The sequence below is a fragment of the Pelophylax lessonae genome (assembly GCF_965119305.1).
Source record: "Pelophylax lessonae genome assembly, contig: HAP1_SCAFFOLD_524, whole genome shotgun sequence".
In the NCBI taxonomy this organism is placed as follows: domain Eukaryota; kingdom Metazoa; phylum Chordata; class Amphibia; order Anura; family Ranidae; genus Pelophylax; species Pelophylax lessonae.
Window position 1 is genome coordinate 25,366 of NW_028119821.1, and position 17,814 is coordinate 43,179.

A 17,814-nucleotide genomic window follows, 5' to 3' on the forward strand; every position below is an offset into this window, starting at 1 on the left:
AGAGGGAGCGCACACTTTCTTTGTACTCATAGGAAAGACATTAGTGGCTGGCTGTGGGATCTCCCACAACTCTGATTGGCCAATATTTCAAATTTCACCCGCCTGAATTGTGTAAATCGTTACACAAAAATCCATTTCTTTTATACCGCCAAATCCGACCCTGAATACTGAGATCAACTTTGATTGGAAAAACATCAACACTTTAATTTCAATCAGATTAGAGAGGGGTGACCGGATTATTACTGACCAAAAAATGTCCTTTATTGCAAGTGCTCGGAATCCACCGCTATACACAGAACACGACAGTCACATGACTTCTACCTTTCTTTATGATGAGAAAATAGAGTAATGATCATCTAGAAATGTCACTGAGCGATATTTATTGTCCCCTTATCACACCCCGAATTTTTCTATAAAGAAATGTGAGGTGACTGGAAATAATGCCTAAGAAAGGGGTTTATCGGTGTCTCAACAAGCTAGCTGAAAAATAATAAAGTGATCTAACGATATTGTAAGCGGAGAGAATATAAACACTAGATCGCTTCGATCTGTTGTATTCCAAGTAAAATAAAGTTGTACAATCGGATTAATATGTGTTTAGCTAAAAAGCTTTCATTCCGACGTGATAAAAGTTGATCTAAGAGAAATAAATGGTTACAGCTCTTTGTAGGAGAAGGTGGGTGGCCCTGAGAAGGACCTTTGTTAAGGTGAAGTGGGTCGGTGGATGTTGGGGTTTAGCCTCCGAATCCGTAGAGAGTGCGGCCCTGGCGTTTGAGCGCATAGACGACATCCATGGCGGTGACGGTCTTCCTCTTGGCGTGCTCGGTGTAGGTGACGGCATCGCGGATGACATTCTCTAGGAAGACTTTAAGCACTCCGCGGGTCTCCTCATAGATGAGACCGGAGATGCGCTTGACACCCCCTCTGCGGGCCAAACGTCGGATGGCGGGTTTGGTGATGCCCTGGATGTTGTCCCGGAGCACCTTCCTGTGGCGCTTAGCGCCTCCTTTCCCCAGACCCTTTCCTCCTTTACCGCGACCAGACATCTCCAAGCTCTTCGTGTATCAGACGAATGTGAAGTAAAAGCACCCAGCCTCGCTTTATATGCAGCATATGCGGACCTGATGGAGAATAAGGGGGAGGGGTTGGAGGAGGGCGCGTCCAGACGTCACAATAAGTCCGCCTCTCTGTGCTCTCAATCATCCAATCCTCAGCAGTTCCGTGATTTGAATTTCCCGCTCGATGATGCTCTTTGTTCAATAGAAAGAACAACATTTCACTCCTTTTGGGTGACCATTGGATGTTACCTGATCATCATTACTGGTGAGGTCATGTCTCTGACGTCACCCAGGATCCTCCAAATAAATGTCCTCACTACATACTCAGACATCGGAATATTCACATTCAGTGAATAAAATATAATAGTATCCTAATATAAAAAAAGAATATATAAAATAATATATTATGAAGTACATAGAAATCGCAAAAATACCATAAAATGCAGCATTTGTAACACCCCCACCCCACCCAAAACGAGACATAATACCTCCCAGCTTTTAGTAGAGTGCAGATCTCCTAGATAAATGACCCCAACCGGAAAAAAGAAAGAAGAATACCAGAGATGTGAGCGCACTCAAATGTCCATACAACTGCCCTCCCCCTTTTTTTTCCATCAATATGGAAACTAAAATTCTTCTAGCCACCCCAACATTTAGACAATAGTCTTATGAAGAATTATCAGTTTTCCAATATTTTCTAGAAATCCATTTCCTTCCCAATAATTATCACAATCGTTTAGCCGACTTTTTATTACATATTTTGACCAGAGAAGACTTCATAGACCATTAACGCTTCCTGCATATAAAGTTCTCCCCTCAATCCATCCTCCTGTTTATAACAGATGTTCTAACACCTTCCACTGGTGACCTTCCTATCCAGATTACTATATAAAGTCCCCACAATGAACGCTCGGCTCTGGGTTCCTTCAGGTCATACACTGCACGGATAGATTGTGACATCTAGAACCCTTTGCTGATCTCTCACAAGTCATGTTCCCCCAGAGTCCTGGAACAGATGAGATGTCACACAATGTATTATGTCTCCAGAATCCCGGATCTCTCATCATCTTCTATTAGAATGGGATAGGACCCTGCACAGCTGCTGCACATAACCAGAGGGGTACAAACCAATTCCATCCCTCAGTGCTCATACACCAACCAATCTCACCACATCATTGCACTGTATCAGTTAATGTGTTATTCTGCAGCAATACACCCTGGATCAAACATGCCCCATTCTCAGCAATCAGATCTTTTAGCCTACTTGTTTAATTAGAAGTGTACCACTGTATAGACAAATTGATCATTCATTACAGATCGATCTTAGATCCACATAAGATGATAGACAGATAGATAGATAGATAGATAGATAGATAGATAGATAGATAGATAGATAGATAGATAGATAGATAGATAGATAGATAGATAGATAGATAGATAGATAGATAGACCGAAAATCTATCTATCTATGTGTGAAAGGTGCAGTAGCGGCACACCTATTATAATTATTACACAGGGATTTGATTGAAAGGGGAATTCAGCAATAGGTGTTAGGATTTAATACTGATCCACATGGGACATCTAGAAATAATGATCGCACCGAGCGATCCCTCATCTGCCGACTTCTAAAGGTTTTATCTGACACAAAAAAAACATGCAAAATAATCCGATAAATTTTGCAGTCTGGATGCCATTTCCTCAGATCTTCAGCTATGAATTGTAATTCTGTTATCAAACTGCACACACTAATCCGTTTTATTCTGTTCCTATGGATTCGGAAAGGAAGCCATGAAATTACATTGTATCTCTTCACAGATCCCCGCACGGAAGTCATTCCTCTTTTTACCAGCAGGTGTCAGTGTTTCTCCTCCATAGAGAATACATTGGAGCAGTTTAGTTCAATTTCATTCAAATGGATCTGATAGAAAACTTCCTGAGCGCTGATCCATCTGGAAACAATGACACCGACTGATCCCAGATCTGCCCGGAGCAGGGAGGGCAATGCTGGGGGGACGATTCATTGTCTGCTCAGAGATCTGTCCCTCCATGTTAGTACAGAATTGTGCTGGATGGAATAAGCTGTGCAAGTCAACTTTCTACTTGTTATTCACTAAGAACGGAATAATCAGATCAGTGAGATCGGAGGAGGATTTTCTGTCATCTCATTTACTGTATTATGGAGAAAAACTGTCCAATCTCAGATCTTCTAATTCTTACACCGATTAGGAATCTCCGATCTTTTTTTATTTTATATCATATTTCTGATGAATATTTTCTCATTTGGCAGGAAGGAAAACTGATAGAAAGGATCCTCAGCCATTCAATACTCCGAAGAGAATTTCATTTACTTTGTAACTAGAAACCAGCAACATGTTTACAATGTTTCTAAGAGGGGACAGATCTGCTTCTTCAGACATGAAATATTTGTGTTATTGATTCATTGTACATATCTGGCAGTGCCATGATTTCTACCAGTCATTTCACTTTTTTCTTATTCTAGTTTTAATATGAGGAAATCTATAACTGCTACATGTCTGATAGAGGTCAGTTCCATGATCCTACACAGATCTGATAATGAAACATGGAATCCTATTTTTCCCATCATATAGAAAGGTAGAGATCTACCGCCAGTCCATTCTCACAGTCTATGATTCCTAAATCTATAAAGATATGTCTGATGAATGTTTTCTCTTTTTGAGAATAGAGATCGCTTGTATGATGTAAAGTAACTCCCCTCCCCCATCCCACACAAAGATGGTGACTCTACTTACAAAGATAACGTACAGATTTTGGCGGGCATTTTAAAAATGCCGCTTTTTTTAAGAAAACCAATCATTGAAAGGCGTGTGAGTTACTTGTCCAATCGGAAGGCAGTGCTGTGTATAAATGGCTCCGCAGAGCGGCAATGCCTCACATTCACTGTTCCAGCAGAGAGTTGAGTAAAGATGGCGAGAACCAAGCAGACCGCCCGGAAGTCCACCGGAGGGAAAGCTCCCCGCAAGCAGCTGGCCACCAAAGCCGCCCGCAAGAGCGCCCCGGCCACCGGCGGAGTCAAGAAGCCTCACCGCTACAGGCCCGGCACCGTGGCTCTCCGAGAGATCCGCCGCTACCAGAAATCCACCGAGCTGCTCATCCGCAAGCTGCCCTTCCAGCGCCTCGTCCGAGAGATCGCCCAGGACTTCAAGACCGACCTGCGCTTCCAGAGCTCCGCCGTCATGGCTCTGCAAGAGGCTTCAGAGGCTTATCTCGTCGGACTCTTCGAGGACACCAACCTCTGCGCCATCCACGCCAAGAGAGTCACCATCATGCCCAAAGACATACAGCTGGCACGCCGCATCCGCGGAGAGAGGGCATAGAAGGGGAGGGCACCACCACTCCTACTACTACTCCCATCATCCCAACACAAAGGCTCTTTTCAGAGCCACCACATCCTCCTATATACAGAGCTCTATATATATATACTACCTCATCACACCGACTACATGCTGGAAAATACCGGCTACTACATTCCTATACATTCCCCGGGATCACCTTCACCACATCTTTCTTTTCTCTCCCTTCTCTGCGCTCCGAAGCTCAGTGTGGAAGTAAAGCTCACCTCTAATATAATTACACAGAAAACATTCCCATTTCTCATCTAGAAGGGACATCCTTTCTCTTGCCGATTTATTGTAATAAATACAATGGAACTCATCTGTAACACAATTCACACTTCCTCTATATCTTCCCTAATAGATACAATGTTACAATATTTAACGGTAAAACACACTTTCCTAGGAACAGATTAAACAATCTTTGTCTCTTTGGTTCCCATTCTCTCAGGAGACACATAGTTGCATTTTCTAGAAACGTAATAATTTCTTATTTCAAACAATGGAATCGATCTCGAGTCATTAGGAATCGTGCTTAGAGAGCTGATGACCAATCAGCCCATTTAATTTGTGGGGGGAGGGGGGTAAACCTTACACAGTCCACATGGAGATGTCACTATGGGGATCAGGAGGGATTTTTCCTCTATCTCCCCTCCCCCCATACTAGAACTGTGTCATCACAGGAGATCACACACGGACACATTACAGGGAAGAATACATCCGGGATTGGAGAGGAAAACAATTCATCTGTATGGAGATTCATTTTCCTGCCCATCCCTCACTCAGCACTATTGTGTACGGATATGAGGATAGGGGGGGGGGGGGGATTACGAGCAGTAGTTTCTCTTTACTTATTATCGCACGACGCCCATGTTGGGGTTCCACTGTTACTGCAAATATTTTAAACCATTAAAATATTGGCAGGCAATTGAATATAAATTATATATATCAGCCAATAGGAGCTTTTAGGTAATCATACAGATTTATCTTCTCAAAAAGTTATAACATTCTCAACACAGGAGACTTCCTAATCATTGTAAGATGAGCGGAGGATGAGATCTCCCGATCATTAGAATGATTCTCCTTTAAACTTTTACATTCTAAAACAAGTGAATGATCTAGAAGAGGAAATATTGATCAGCGCCCATCTCTGATGTCTGTGTGCTATTAGATGTGTAGAAGAGATGCGGAGCACTGTGTGCCGTGGGTGTAGGTAGGTATGTGTGGCTCTGTTAGGAGGAGGTGGGTGTAGGTAGGTATGTGTGGCTCTGTTAGGAGGAGGTGGGTGTAGGTAGGTATGTGTGGCTCTGTTAGGAGGAGGTGGGTGTAGGTATGTGTGGCTCTGTTAGGAGGAGGTGGGTGTAGGTAGGTATGTGTGGCTCAGTTAGGAGGAGGTGGGTGTAGGTAGGTATGTGTGGCTCTGTTAGGATGATGTGGGTGTAGGTAGGTATGTGTGGCTCTGTTAGGAGGAGGTGGGTGTAGGTAGGTATGTGTGGCTCTGTTAGGAGGAGGTGGGTGTAGGTAGGTATGTGTGGCTCTGTTAGGAGGAGGTGGGTGTAGGTAGGTATGTGTGGCTCTGTTAGGATGATGTGGGTGTAGGTAGGTATGTGTGGCTCTGTTAGGAGGAGGTGGGTGTAGGTAGGTATGTGTGGCTCAGTTAGGAGGAGGTGGGTGTAGGTAGGTATGTGTGGCTCAGTTAGGAGGAGGTGAGTGTAGGTAGGTATGTGTGGCTCAGTTAGGAGGAGGTGGGTGTAGGTAGGTATGTGTGGCTCTGTTAGGAGGAGGTGGGTGTAGGCAGGTATGTGTAGCTCTGTTAGGAGGAGGTGGGTGTAGGTAGGTATGTGTGGCTCTGTTAGGATGAGGTGAGTGTAGGTAGGTATGTGTAGCTCTGTTAGGATGATGTGGGTGTAGGTAGGTATGTGTGGCTCTGTTAGGATGAGGTGAGTGTAGGTAGGTATGTGTGGCTCTGTTAGGAGGAGGTGAGTGTAGGTAGGTATGTGTGGCTGTTAGGAGGAGGTGGGTGTAGGTAGGTAGGTGTGGCTCTGTTAGGAGGAGGTGGGTGTAGGTAGGTAGATGTGGCTCTGTTAGGAGGAGGTGGGTGTAGGTAGGTATGTGTGGCTCTGTTAGGAGGAGGTGGGTGTAGGTAGGTATGTGTGGCTCAGTTAGGAGGAGGTGGGTGTAGGTAGGTATGTGTGGCTCTGTTAGGAGGAGGTGAGTGTAGGTAGGTATGTGTGGCTGTTAGGAGGAGGTGGGTGTAGGTAGGTATGTGTGGCTCTGTTAGGAGGAGGTGGGTGTAGGTAGGTAGGTGTGGCTCTGTTAGGAGGAGGTGGGTGTAGGTAGGTATGTGTGGCTCTGTTAGGATGAGGTGAGTGTAGGTAGGTATGTGTAGCTCTGTTAGGATGATGTGGGTGTAGGTAGGTATGTGTGGCTCTGTTAGGATGAGGTGAGTGTAGGTAGGTATGTGTGGCTCTGTTAGGAGGAGGTGGGTGTAGGTAGGTATGTGTGGCTCAGTTAGGAGGAGGTGGGTGTAGGTAGGTATGTGTGGCTCTGTTAGGAGGAGGTGAGTGTAGGTAGGTATGTGTGGCTCAGTTAGGAGGAGGTGGGTGTAGGTAGGTATGTGTGGCTCTGTTAGGATGATGTGGGTGTAGGTAGGTATGTGTGGCTCTGTTAGGAGGAGGTGGGTGTAGGTAGGTAGGTGTGGCTCTGTTAGGAGGAGGTGGGTGTAGGTAGGTATGTGTGGCTCTGTTAGGAGGAGGTGGGTGTAGGTAGGTATGTGTGGCTCAGTTAGGAGGAGGTGGGTGTAGGTAGGTATGTGTGGCTCAGTTAGGAGGAGGTGGGTGTAGGTAGGTATGTGTGGCTCTGTTAGGATGATGTGGGTGTAGGTAGGTATGTGTGGCTGTTAGGATGATGTGGGTGTAGGTAGGTATGTGTGGCTCTGTTAGGATGAGGTGGGTGTAGGTAGGTAGGTGTGGCTCTGTTAGGAGGAGGTGGGTGTAGGTAGGTATGTGTGGCTCTGTTAGGAGGAGGTGGGTGTAGGTAGGTATGTGTGGCTCTGTTAGGAGGAGGTGAGTGTAGGTAGGTATGTGTAGCTCTGTTAGGAGGAGGTGGGTGGCTCTGAGAAGAGCCTTTGGGGGGTGTAGATGAAGGAGGCCTCCGGCTGCTTGGATTTATTTCTTCTTCGGAGCGGCCTTCTTGGGCTTGGCTGCTGCCTTGGGTTTGGCCGCCTTCTTAGCCGGACTCTTGGCGGCTTTTTTGGGCTTGGGTGCAGCTTTGGGCTTCTTGGGGCTCTTTGTCACCTTCTTGGCAGCTGCAGCCTTTGCCGGTTTCTTGGGGCTCTTGGCCGACTTCTTGGGGGATTTTACTGCCTTCTTGGGGGACTTGGCCGCCGGTTTCTTAGGGGACTTGGCTGGCTTTTTGGCCGCAGCTGATGGCTTCTTTTTGGGGGCTTTCTTGGCCTTGTCGCCCTCTTGCTGCTTCTTGTTGATCTTGAAGGATCCGGAGGCTCCATGTCCTTTCACCTGGACGAGGCTCCCCTTAGTCACCAGCGCCCTGATGGCGACCTTGAGGCGGTTGTTGTTCTTCTCCACATCGTATCCTGAGGCGGCCAGGAGCTTCTTGAGGGCGGCCAGGGAGACCCCGCTGCGCTCCTTGGAAGCGGCCACGGCTGTGACGATGAGATCGGACACGCTGGGACCGGACGGCTTCTTGCTGCCTTTCTTCCCTCCTCCGGCTGCCGCCTTCTTAGTCGCCTTCTTCTTGGCGGCGGGCTCCGCTGGAGGAGCGGCGGCTGGGGCGCTCTCAGTCTCAGACATGATTCTAGAAAGTCTATTGGACAGATAAACTTCCCCACTCACCTCTTCTGGGATTATATAGTTAAACGTCCTGCACTGCTATTGGTCGGTACACAACAATCCTCCTGCTCTGCTATTGGTTACACATCAGACACGCCCACTCAGTATCATGGAGTAGTTGGAGAATCTTCTCTCTCTTGTTGTGTTTCCCCAGTAGATAGAAAACCGACTTTTATGTGAAATAGAACGCTGTCCGATCTTCATCGGGGACCCGATCTGCTCACTGGACTGTCACTTATCGGGGGTCACTTACAGCTGCCAGGAGCTGCTGAGGAGGCTGAACACAGAGGCTGCAAACACCTCCATCCTCCTGAGTGTGTGTCCCATTCTTCCTTCTATCTTCTTTTCTACACAAATTCTACACAGAAAACAATCTTCTCACATCTCCCTCTAGAATGATCTTCACATTAGATGAGTAAAGAGTGACCAACAGGAAACATTTCCCTCTAATACAGAACTCTGCTCATTTATAGCTGAGTAGAAGGAGCCTGGAAGAAAAACATCAGCCGGTGACATGAGATCCTTGTGTGATGTGATGGGAGAGATTGTTATACATACAAATGTCTCAGCTGATTACACAATGTCATGTTTAATATACAATGCATCATTATCTGCTCACCATGATAAACATGTTTTTATACAAATACTCTGAGTATGTTTATTGTCACATATTGCTGCAAATCTATACTGGCGGCTACTCAGGTATAATGTCATATAGAGGTAAAGAAGTCACTCTGGAAGACCTCCCCTCTATTAAAATGTAATCTGCCCCCCTCCATTCCAAGCACCGCTCTTCTAGTGTTAATCAATTCCGGCTAATCCGGAAAATATACAGCGCCAAGAAAAAAGCTTTCCATGATCCTAATCACATCAAAAGTCCATGTATCTCATAATTCAACAAATTTCCAAATTTACAGTGAAAGGAGGAAAATAGTCAAATACGATATATTTATCGAAGCATCACAAACGTGTCACCCACATCTCTGTACAAAGAGCCGGACATACGCAGTTTTTATTCCTATTCTTCAAAAAGGATATATTTTATCAATGTGGTCAATTGTATTATTACTGTCAGATGAAGTGCACTCTAAAGGCAAACACTTTGTCTTCTTATCGCACTCAGACTTGTAATGCAGGTGAATAGTAATGAGGGGAAATGTGATCACAGGACATCATTCTCTCATCTCTTTTCATTCCAATCTTTCTATGCTGATCGTCTACGCACCGCTAAACTCATCCAACCAAAACCATGCACACCTACATAGAGCTCCAATGTCAGAACACATTGTACTCCATATTTCCAGAAATTATTTTCCCTCTTGGCTATTAATAGACCACGTCTATGATGGCTCCTAGTTGCTATATTTAAATCTCCCGCCATAATTCTACTGGCCGTTAGGAAGATTCAGCCGCATTATACCGCTAAATCCGACATTGTAGAAGTTCTATTCATAAATCTGTTCATCTTCCTCCAAATGACATCACTTGTGTCGGTTTTCAGCTTCCAAATATTTCCTCCAAAGCGGTAAAATCCTCGAAGATTCCTTCCACAAGCCCGCCAAGTAAACCCAATCAATTATTTTCTATTACCAAACCCAATGGATCTTCTCAGAGCCACCCACTTCTATCTAAGAAGGAGCCGGACATGCATGTTTGGGAGATCTGATTGTATAATTAGACACCGAAGATTGTGATCCGGGTGGGGGTGGGGGTGGGGCAATGTGTTATAATGACACCTGTCTGTCCTAACAGCAATTATGAGTCTCTATGATTTTATTGTCTAATATAACACATTGAATTGATGTGAATTTAGATAAGCAGATGATCTCCTTATAGGGACTGGTTTCCATTGTCCTCCATCCTTTGGATTAGACACATTGCTAGGATATGGGACCCAAATCCAGGTTCAGGATTCAGAGTAAAGCTGGATACACACTATCCAACTTTTGTGGTTAGATTTCCTTCAGATTCACCTTTTCTATGTAGTGCAAGGGCCTGCCAGATTGCATACAAATTGAAAGTGTATAGGTATGACCTCATATTATATGGTTTTGGTAAGTCTGAAGGAAAAAAGTCTTCAGAAAATCTTATAGTGTGTATGGCCCTTTAGACGCTGTGCATGCAGATCTTAATTTATATATATATAATTGTCATTGCAGGTGAGAAGGAAATAGTGAGAGAGGGTCGGAAAGCATTGGATCAGATTCCTCTTTCTGCATTTTGATGAAAATGCATCCAATCAATGGGAGGAAAGGAGAGTAAGAGTATCCAGGAGACACCTTCATACCTCAGAAAGGGACTTTGCCACCTCTCCCTCGTCCTCCTGCACAGTGCTGGATGGAGGGCCCAGTCTGGATCCTCACTGCAAATGGCTTCTGAAAAGATAAGTGTGCCTTTATTTGCAGGTTAAGGAAATCTTAACCAACGGAAATCTGCTGCCATTCTAAACACTGGCCACATACTATGCAATCTTTTTTAAAAATCGTCGGTTAGCTATAAAGTGCCTTTTAGTTTTGTACTAAAGAAAAATGTACAATCGGATCTTTTAGTGTATGTTCAGCTAAAAAGAACCTTCTTTCTCCACAAATTTGTTCTAAAATTGCTAGAAACTCACATAACTCCGGTAGCAATGTATAAATATCAACATAGACAGCCCTTTGTATGAGAAGGTGGGTGGCCCTGAGAAGGACCTTTGTTGGGGTGAAGTGGGTAGGTGTTGGCGTTTATCCTCCGAATCACCAGATATTATTGTCAAAAACGATGTCATATTTATAGAATATTACTCTAAAAAAAGAAATTATATATACGAATAACACCTCTTCCCTGATTAAACCTGAGCGGACCTGATAGGAGACTAATCGAAAGGGGCGTGGCCACAACATATTCGTATTCTGTAGAGAATTTTACGTTCTTAGAACCTTGTAACATTTGGCGGATTGTGTGATACAAAGAGGAAACCGATCTGGTTCTTAAGGCATGAAATAGTTTCTTTATTCATTCATTGTACATATTTATGTGTCATGGTTACTACCAGACATTTCTTGTTATACATATTCTGCTTGTGATATGAGGACAATCTTTCACTGATAAATGTCTGAAAGAGACATAAATTGATGATCAGATCTGTATGTGATGATTTCCCCATCATATATAGAAAAGTAGAGATCTATAATAGAATACATTTCTCTATCATGCTGTGTGTGTAGCAGTGGTGAGATCCTGGATTCTGAGAACATATTGAAGTGTTTTCTCATGGTTTAGTAACAGAGAATCCTTCTGTACGAATGGCATTGGAGTAATAATGGGATTTAGCCGATAAATGTCTCATCTGATGATCTCCTCCGTGTCGGATTTGGCGGTATAAAAGGGCTGAATATTTCTATGTAACGATCTACACAATTCTGGCGGGCAAATTTGAAAACTGCTATTGGAAATCTGAGCCAATCACAGCTGTGGGCGTCTCCTTCATCAGCCAGTAATAATGTCTTCTTATGAGGAATCCAAAGAAATGTATTGTGAGATCTCTCTGTTCTCAGCCCAGAAAATACTTGTTCTGTAGACTTTCCATTGATCTCTATAGCAGGGCGGATTCTGTATTGTGAAATGAAACATCCTGAAATTATTATTTCCAACGTATTTCTTATTCTCGGTTCATGAATCCCCCTGAGTTGATCAATGTTCCCGGTAAGGTCGGCTGAGTGGATCGGAGATGACTGTAACGGTCTATGGAATTCCTGGGATCCATTTATAGGAAGGAATTGGAAAGTTGATCCAATCGCAGTTGTGGGAGATTCCTTCAGATAGGATTTTGTCTTCTGATGAGTGTGAAGGAGGTGATGAGATTTGTGTTCCTTTTCAGTTGGAAGGATTCTTGTTTGGAATGTATAGAATATGTAATCATCCATCAGAAGTAAAGGATGGAGAGCAATGAGGATCAGTCCCTGTAATGTTGTACAATAAGAAGATCCAATCCCATCCCCCAACAACAATGCTGATATATTGTAATGAAAAGAGATGAGAGATTTCCCCTCATTACTATTCACCTGTATTACAAGTCTGAGTGTGAATAAGAAGACAAAGTGTTTGCCTTTAGAGTGCCCTTTTCCTGACAGTAATAATACAATTTATCACATTAATAAAGAATGAGAGAAACATGTATTGTGGTCGTACTGTTTATTTTTTTTTGTTTTTTTTATAAAAGAGAAGGAAAACTTTTCAATAAAATGATATTTGAAAAAAAAAAAAAAAAAAAGAATGAGACAAAAAAAAAAACACATATGTGGGGCTCTTTGTATGGTTGGGTGGAAATACATTCTCCTAAAGACTCTTCTAAGCCGATATTTCTACTATCACAGCTCTCATCCCATCCCCATGCACTATAACATTCACTAACTTTCATTGTATGCACATTTGGTAATAATAAATATATTAAATCACTCATCACGATCAGAAAATGACATTCCTGCTAGGAAAAAAAAAAATAATAATGATGAACAAATGTGTAGACACACACTTAAAGGGGGTTGAAACAATCAGATTTTTTTAAATGGTTTGATCCAATGATTTTTATGTATTTCCTTTGGAGCCGCATTTATTGTCTTTGTTCTACGATTACAGCGTAAAAAAATAAATCATCCTGTTGCTGTTTGATGAAATGGCCGCACGGTGGCAGTGTTGTGTTGATCTTTTGTGCCAGTATTTCCCCTAAATACTGTAACTGTCCGATCAGAGCAATATGGAGCTCAGTATTAGAATTGAGGTATGTTTGGGGGAATAAAAAAAAAGAATTAAGGTTTTTTTTTTTTTTTTTTTTTTTTTTTTTTTTTTTTATGACATTAAAGTCATTTATTTTTATTGTACGTTTGTGATTTCTGCCTCTTTCATGCCTCAGCTGTGTCCTCTCCTCTGCAGGGCTCTGGATGCCTCCAGATTTTCTTCTAGTCGCATCCTGATTCTCTCTGGATCGTGGAGATCATCTCCACATTCTGACTGTATATATTCCTCTATTCTACTGCACACGCACCAAAGTGTTATACCCCGACTGACCACTAGGTGTCAGCACTGAGTGAACATTTATGCTGCACTCAGAAACATTGTTACAATTTTAAATCACCCACCTTACATTGTTACTTTATATGAAATCACAACCTGGAAAAGATACAAGAGTAGACTAGAGAATACCCCAGGAAGAATGAAGAACAAGAGGACACTTCTCTTTCTCCTAGGCAGTCTCTGTACACTAGAGCAGAAGATTATAACTGAAACAATCCATGTAAGAGAACACCACAAAGCCAGCAAATATAAGGGCCTTCTGGAGTAAAGAGAATCTGCATGTATTCACTGGGGCACAGAATTCTGGTCAGTACTCACAATGTTTTAGGGTCAGCGGTTGCCTCCTTCCAATTTTCAACGGGCACTCTTTAGTCAGGGAGAAACCAAGCTCACAATACTACAAGAGGATAGAGAGGGGGGGGGGGGGATAGAGACAGGAAGGAGAGGAGTGAACAGAGTGGACACATCAATATGTGCAGAGATGTATAGTAACGAAGTAGAACTACTTAAGTACTGTACTTAAGTACCGAAATGCGGTATCTGTACTTTCCTAGAGTAGAATTTTTTTCTCCTACTTCTACTTTTACTTCACTACATTTTTTTGATGATTTCGATACTTCTACTCAAGTATTTTTTTTTTGTGCTGCATAGTTACTAGTTACTTTAAAAAAAATTACCACTGCCAAAACAGTAGATGGCAGGTTGCATAAAGCTCAAAAAAATATGTATAATGTCATTTGTAAATCAGCGCATACGAAAATAAAGGCTGTGTATAATAAAAGCTGCTATACCAAATCTTTCCAATAAAAAGAAAATATGAAACAAACAAATAAATGGTGCTACAGCGCTTAAAGTGCATCAAGAAACTACTAACAAACACAGGTTAATCATTTGAATAAATCATTTGAAATAATAAAAACAATATGATGTTCAAACTTTTGACTTATTTCTTTAATAACTACATAACACAGTACTTGTACTTCTACTTTCAGTACTTGAGTAGAATTTTTTTTTCAAAACTACTGGTACTTTTTACTTTTAGTACTTAAGTAGCAAATTTTTGGAAAAAACTACTTGCAATACTTAAGTAAAAAAAATGTTGAATACTTTAGTACTTCTACTTAAGTAACTTTTTCTGCGAGCACTTCCACTTCTACTCAAGTAATTTTTTGATCGAGCACTTGTACTTTTACTCAAGTAGAAATTTCGAGTACTTTATACAAGTCTGAATATGTGCCCCAAAGATGGGGCACTATTCATTTCACTAACACAAGTGATGGAGCACTATTCCTCTCACTAACACTAGTGATGGAGGCCAGGGCCGGTACAAGGGGTGGGCGGCAGGGTCGGCTGCCCTGGGCGTCGTTAGCATGGGAGGTGGAGGGGGCGCTGCCAAGAGTGTTTCTGTGGCTATTAGTTGAGAGGAGAGAGCGGGATGTACTCTCTCTCTTCTCGCCAGGCTTCACACTGACTCCTATCACTGTAGCGGTCGTCAGATCGGGACTTCGGCTTTTCCTTCTCATCTTCATATGTCAGAGCGGAGGAGGAGCGGAGGAGGAGCCTAGGAGAAGACATTTCCTAAACCTTTGCACGGACAGCTGGGCTAGCGGAGAGATGCGGCTTCAGAAGGGGAAGAAGATTGCGGCTCAGGAATGACACTGGATGTCAGATCGGGACTATACAGAGTTTGTTACCCGCCCCCTTTCCACATTTTTTGCTGGGAGGAGAGGGGATAACAAACTCTGTATAGTCCCGATCTGACATCCAGTGTCATTCCTGAGCCGCAATCTTCTCCCCTTCTGCAGCCGCATCTCTCCGTGCAAAGCTTGAGGAATTGTCTTCTCCTAGGCTCCTCCTCCGCTCTGACATATGAAGATGAGAAGGAGCCAGTCAGAAGAGGAGGATCACAGATTGATGTGCCGCGCTGTATCTGAGGTCTGGAGGAAAGGGTGAACTGTCTGCACCGGGGGCACAAATCTTATCCTGTCACCTCTCAAATTCCACCATCTCAGCACAATCCCCCCCCCCCCTCTCCCATATCGATCCCACCATGAAGTAATCATCTCCTCCCCACCCCTCCTAGTACAAATTCTCTTATTCCCCCCCCCCCAGGACAATCCCCCCAAAATTATTTGTACTAGGAGGGGTGGGGAGAAGATGATTACTTCTAGGTGGGATCGATATGGGGGGGGGGGGATGTGCTGGGATGGGGAATTTGAGAGATGACAAGATAAGATTTCTTCTAGCAGGGAAATTGGGGGGAGGGTGCTGGGGGGGGGGTGAGGATTTGTGCCAGGAGGGGGGACTTGGGGATTGTCTTTGAAGAGATTATTGGGATGGGGTGGGGGGATTTGTGCCAGAACAGGAAGTCTTGGGGCTGTTAAAAAGGGGTATTTGGGGGGGGGGGTTGTGCCAGTAGGAATGATGGGGGGATTTGTGCTAGGGGGAAATTAAGACTTGTTCTAGAAGGGGAACATTTGGGGGGTACTAGGAGGGTGATTTAGGGAGATGGGGGGGGGAGGATTTGTGCCAGGAGGGGGGGACTTATGCGGTGGGGTTGGGGGAAGAGGATTTGTGCCAGGAGGGGGGATATGTGCTGGGTAGATGGGGGAAGAGGGTTTGTGCTAGGAGGGGGGATTTGTGCTGCTGGGATGGGGGGGGGGGAGAGGATTTGTGCCAGGAGGGGGGATTTTTGCTGTGTGGATGGAGGGAAGAGAATTTGTGCCAGGAGGGATATTTGTGCTGTGGGAAGGGGGGGGGGCAGAGGATTTGTGCCAGGAGGGGGTATTTTTGCTGTGGGGATGGAGGGAAGAGGATTTGTGCCAGGAGGGGGGATTTGTGCTGGGGGGATGGGGGGGATTTGGGCTAAGAGGGTATTTGGGAGGTTTGGCTAGAAGAGGTGATGGGGTATTTGTGCCAGGATGGGGAGTTTTTGGGCTGTTAGAAATGGGAAAGGGGGGGATTTATGCTAGTAGGGATGATTGGGGGTATTTGTGCTAGAGGGGAAATTTGGGGGTAGGATTTGTGCTAGGAGGGGGAATTTGGTGGGATGTGCTAGGAGGAGGAATTTGAGGGGTTTGTGCTGGGGGGATGGGGGAAGAGGATTTGTGCTAAGAGGGGGGATTTGTGCTAGGATGGGGGATTTGGTGGGATGGGCTAGGAGGAGGAATTTGGGGGGTTTGTGCTGGGGGGATGGGGAAGAGGATTTGTGCTAGGAGGGGGGATTCGTGCAAGAAGGTAAAACATTTTTTTTGGAGGGGGGGGGGGATTTGGGGGAGAGGATTTGTGCTAGTAGGAAAATTGATAGGTATTTGTGTTAGGAGGGGACATTTGGGGGAGGAGAAGATTTGTGCTGGGAGGGGGGATTTGGAGAGGGGAGAATTTGTGTTTGGAGGGGAAATTTGAGGGGTGAGAATGTGCGCTAACAGAGCTTTTTTGAGTAGCGATAGTTGTGCTAGCAGGGAACATTTGGGAAGAGAGAGGCTTTGAGCTTAGAGAGGATGGGGGGAAAGATTTGTGCAGGGAGGGGGATTTCAGCAGGGAGAGATGTGTACTGGGAGGAGGGAGGATATTTGTTTGTGGAAATATTTGGCTTGGAAAGGGAATATCTGCTTAGGGCTAAGTGTGCCAATTAGTGCTCAATTCTCTTTTTTATATTGCTAAAACATTATGTTCCTACATCTTGGGGGGGGCGCAGTTTGGTGTCTTCGCCCTGGGCGCTGGATGGCCTTGTCCCGGCTCTGATGGAGGCACTATTCCTTTCATTGATACCAATGATGGGACACTATTCCTCCTACTGATACCAATGATCGGACACTATTCCTCTCATTGATACCAATGATGGGGCATTATTCCTCCCATTGATGTCAATGATGGGGCACTATTCCTCACACTGATACCAATGATGGGGCACTATTCCTCCTGCTGAGACCAAGAATAGAGTACTATTCCTCCCACTGATGTCAATGATGGGGCACTATTCCTCCCACCGATAGCAATGATGGGACACTATTCCTCCTGCTGAGACCAAGAATAGAGTACTATTCCTCCCACTGATGCCAATGACGGGGCACTATTCCTTTCATTGATACCAATGATAGGACACTATTCCTCCCACTGATACCAATGATGGGGCACTATTGCTCTCATTGATACCAATGATGTGGCACTATTTCCTTCCACTCCACTGATACCAATGATGGGGCACTATTTCCCCCACTGATACCAATGATGGGACACTATTCCTCCCACTGATGCCAATGATGGGACACTATTCCTCCCACTGATACCAATGATGGGGCTCTATTCCTCCCACTGACAACAATGATGGGACACTATTCCTCCCACCTACACCAATGATGGGGCACTATTCCTCCAACTGATAAAAATAATGGGGCACTATTCCTGCCACTGATACCAATGATGGGGCACTATTTCTCCCACTAATACCAATGATGGGGTACTGTTCCTCCCACTAATACC

At 44.3% G+C, this 17,814-nt stretch overlaps 3 protein-coding genes across 3 annotated transcripts; 1 reads left to right on the forward strand and 2 right to left on the reverse strand.

The window, feature by feature from the left end:
• Nucleotides 1-734: 734 nt before the first annotated feature.
• Nucleotides 735-1,046, reverse strand: LOC309543937 (histone H4; the record flags this gene model as incomplete). The annotated part of the gene is made up of 1 exon (XM_082276343.1): nt 735-1,046. The coding sequence occupies one exon, from the start codon at nt 1,044-1,046 to the stop codon at nt 735-737; it is 312 nt and encodes a 103-aa protein (XP_082132469.1).
• A 2,949-nt stretch (nt 1,047-3,995) lies between these two features.
• Nucleotides 3,996-4,414, forward strand: LOC309543932 (histone H3.2; the record flags this gene model as incomplete). Its single annotated transcript, XM_082276340.1, has 1 exon — nt 3,996-4,414. Exon 1 carries the CDS (start codon nt 4,004-4,006, stop codon nt 4,412-4,414), a length of 411 nt encoding a protein of 136 aa, XP_082132466.1. The 5' UTR covers nt 3,996-4,003.
• Nucleotides 4,415-7,596: 3,182 nt separating this feature from the next.
• Nucleotides 7,597-8,241, reverse strand: LOC309543929 (histone H1B-like; the record flags this gene model as incomplete). The annotated part of the gene is made up of 1 exon (XM_082276337.1): nt 7,597-8,241. One exon carries the CDS (start codon nt 8,239-8,241, stop codon nt 7,597-7,599), a length of 645 nt encoding a protein of 214 aa, XP_082132463.1.
• Between the last annotated feature and the right edge of the window lie 9,573 nt (nt 8,242-17,814).